Raw genomic sequence first — 2,515 nt, 5'->3', positions numbered from 1 at the left:
AACTCACAAGCTCCAATCCTGCAAGATTTCTCCAGCAGAGCCACTTGCACTCACCCAGAGGAACGTCTGCAGACATGCTGAGTGTGACTGTAGGGGACAGGGGGGTGGCTTTGGTGAAGAAGTTCAGGTACCTCAGGGCAAAGGTCAGCTGGACTGGCTCGTTCATCTCTATTGTGACCTAAAAAAACCCAGGGCACAGCTCAGGAAATGCAGCTGCAGGAGCTCCTTCCAGAGAATGACTCACACAAGTGACTGGGACATCTCAGAGGGCAGTGCTGCTCCCACTGTCCTGGTCAGCACTTGGGGCCCAGGGCAAGGACCTCAAACTGGCCACGATTTGTGGTGTACAATCCACACCCCAGGGGCAGACACAGCTCTGTCCCTGCTCACTGCAGGGGCTCATGGAATTGCAGGGCATTCCTGAGCTGGGAGGGACCCACAAGGACCATCCAGTCATACCCTCAGCCCTGCACAGATCCATCTACAAGAGGATCATCCAAAGCCTCCTGCAGCTCTGGCAGCCTTGGGGCTGTGCCCACTGCCCTGGGGAGCCTGTTCAGTGCCAACCACCCTCTGGGTGCACCAGCAGCCCCCTGAAGATCCCTTCCAACCCTAACCACCCCAACCCCTCACGCTCATCCAGAGCAGCTCCGTGCACTCACAGCCTCCTCCTCCTTGTCCACGTTGCTGGTCTGGGACAGTTTGATGTTGCCGTTGCCCAGCTCTCCGTTGGCAGAGAACTTGACGCCGTCCTTGGCGCAGGAGATGACGACGGCGTCGCCGATGTGGCTCAGGTCGCGGCAGATTCGCGCGAACTCCGCCGACGGCATCTTCACCACGCAGCTGTACTCCTGCTCCTGGGGGCACAGCCAGCGCTGCCCTGCCAGCCCCACCGCCCTCACACAGCTACCTTCACTCACCCTCCAGCCCTGGCACGGGTTTTAAACACCTTCAGAAATCAGCCACTCGGGCCCCCACTTACTGGAATGCCGAGCTGCTCCACGTCCAGATCCATCAGCTTCATCTCGTAATCCGAGACCTTCTCCTGATCTAAAGGAGCAAAGCACAGTGTGGCCAAGTGTTCCTGAGTAGTTACCAACCCGAATTTAACTTCTGTTATCCATCAGCTTCACTTCATGATCAGAAACCTCCTCCTGACCCAAACGAACAAGGTGCAGCGTGGCCAAGTGTTACCAACCCGAATTTAACTTCTGCCACTCTTCCCCCCACCCCAAAGCCACCTCAGTGATGACAGTGAGATCCACCTCGTTTCCTTGAGGCTGGAAGTCTGGAAGTGCCTCGAACAGCCTCTTACAGGCTGAAAAAAGGACAGGTAAGGGCACCTGTGCCTGGCCTAGACAAGAGCCTTCCCCTTACAAAGGAAGTATTGGCCAAGTTTAGATCTCCAGACTCCTCAAGAGTTCGAGTATAAGGTGTCCCCTCCCCTTTCCTTCCCTCTGTGTGGTTCAGGAACCACATGTGGGGTTTGTGAGGCTGCCTGAGAACATCCCACCAGCAAAGGAGCTCCCAAACTCAACACTCACTCGGTGCCTCGAACACCAGGGCCAAGGTGTCTGCGTTGTCCTCCGCCCGCAGGGTGATGATGTCCTCATTCCCTGCACACTTCAGGATTTTGGACATGCTGGAGGGGGAAGAAAAGGCAGGTGACCCTCAGGATTGGAAGCTGTGATGTTGCAGTTGTCAGAATAAAATACTCCAATCCGTGTTTTCAGCTCTGGATGATGTTGGGACTGTCACTCCCAAATTGCTGATTGGGATAATTCCCGGATGGAATTTTCAAGATCCATGTGATGGTTAGATTTGTGTGAACTTTAATAAAAGCAGTGAACTCTTTTTAGGGATCAACCTTTTGGATGCTGCACTCCCAGACAATCTCAGCTATCAGTGAGAGCTCTCCTTTTAACCCTGTTGGAAAAACAGGGGGGTGTAGGGACTGTATTCCACATCAAATCCCGGTGTTATTCAGCCTTCAGAGTCCCAAAGTGCCTCTTGCCCCAAGAGCAGCACAGGGCTGAGCATCCTGCAGAGGACAGGAGGACATTGCTGTCCCACAGCTGGACACAGTGACAGAGCTGATTCACAGAGTGGGTGAGGTTGGGAGGGACCACAGAGGGTCACTGGTCCCACCTGCAGGCTGAGCAGCCCCAGCTCCCTCAGCCTTTCCTCTCAGGAGAGAAGCTCCATGTCCGTGGACACAGCACTGCAGGGCTGAGCAGAGGGGCAGGATCGCTCCCTGCCCTGCTCCCAGTGCTCCTCCTGACGCCCCCCGCCCCCAGGATTCTGTAAGGACCAAAAAAGGGCAACGAGGCTGGGGAAGGGGCTGGAGCACAAGTGCTGGGAGGAGCAGCTGAGGGAGCTGGGGGGGCTCAGCCTGGACAGGAGGAGGCTCAGGGGGGACCTTCTCACTCTCTGCAACCCCCTGACAGGAGGGGGAGCCGGGGGGGGTCGGGCTCTGCTCCCAGGAACCAGCAGCAGGACAAGAGGGCACAGCCTT

General features: G+C 56.5%; 1 protein-coding gene across 1 annotated transcript in view; it reads right to left on the bottom strand.

Annotated features, from left to right (window-relative positions):
• Positions 1-1,677, bottom strand: part of LOC114070391 (proliferating cell nuclear antigen) — a 2,757-nt gene extending 1,080 nt beyond the window's left edge. The window contains exons 1-4 of the mRNA XM_027907751.1: positions 1,545-1,677; positions 983-1,050; positions 663-857; positions 55-178 (exon numbers count right to left, since the gene is read on the bottom strand). Coding sequence (XP_027763552.1) covers positions 55-178; positions 663-857; positions 983-1,050; positions 1,545-1,641 — 484 coding nt within the window. The 5' untranslated portion in view covers positions 1,642-1,677. The remainder of the gene's footprint in view (positions 1-54; positions 179-662; positions 858-982; positions 1,051-1,544) is intronic.
• Between the last annotated feature and the right edge of the window lie 838 nt (positions 1,678-2,515).

Source organism: Empidonax traillii, unplaced genomic scaffold (genome assembly GCF_003031625.1).
Source record: "Empidonax traillii isolate 1590-97213 ecotype Southwest subspecies unplaced genomic scaffold, ASM303162v1 scaffold1538:size123251, whole genome shotgun sequence".
Lineage (NCBI taxonomy): Eukaryota > Metazoa > Chordata > Aves > Passeriformes > Tyrannidae > Empidonax > Empidonax traillii.
Note: the sequence above shows the minus strand (reverse complement) of the source record. Positions and strands in the feature narration are given on the sequence as shown.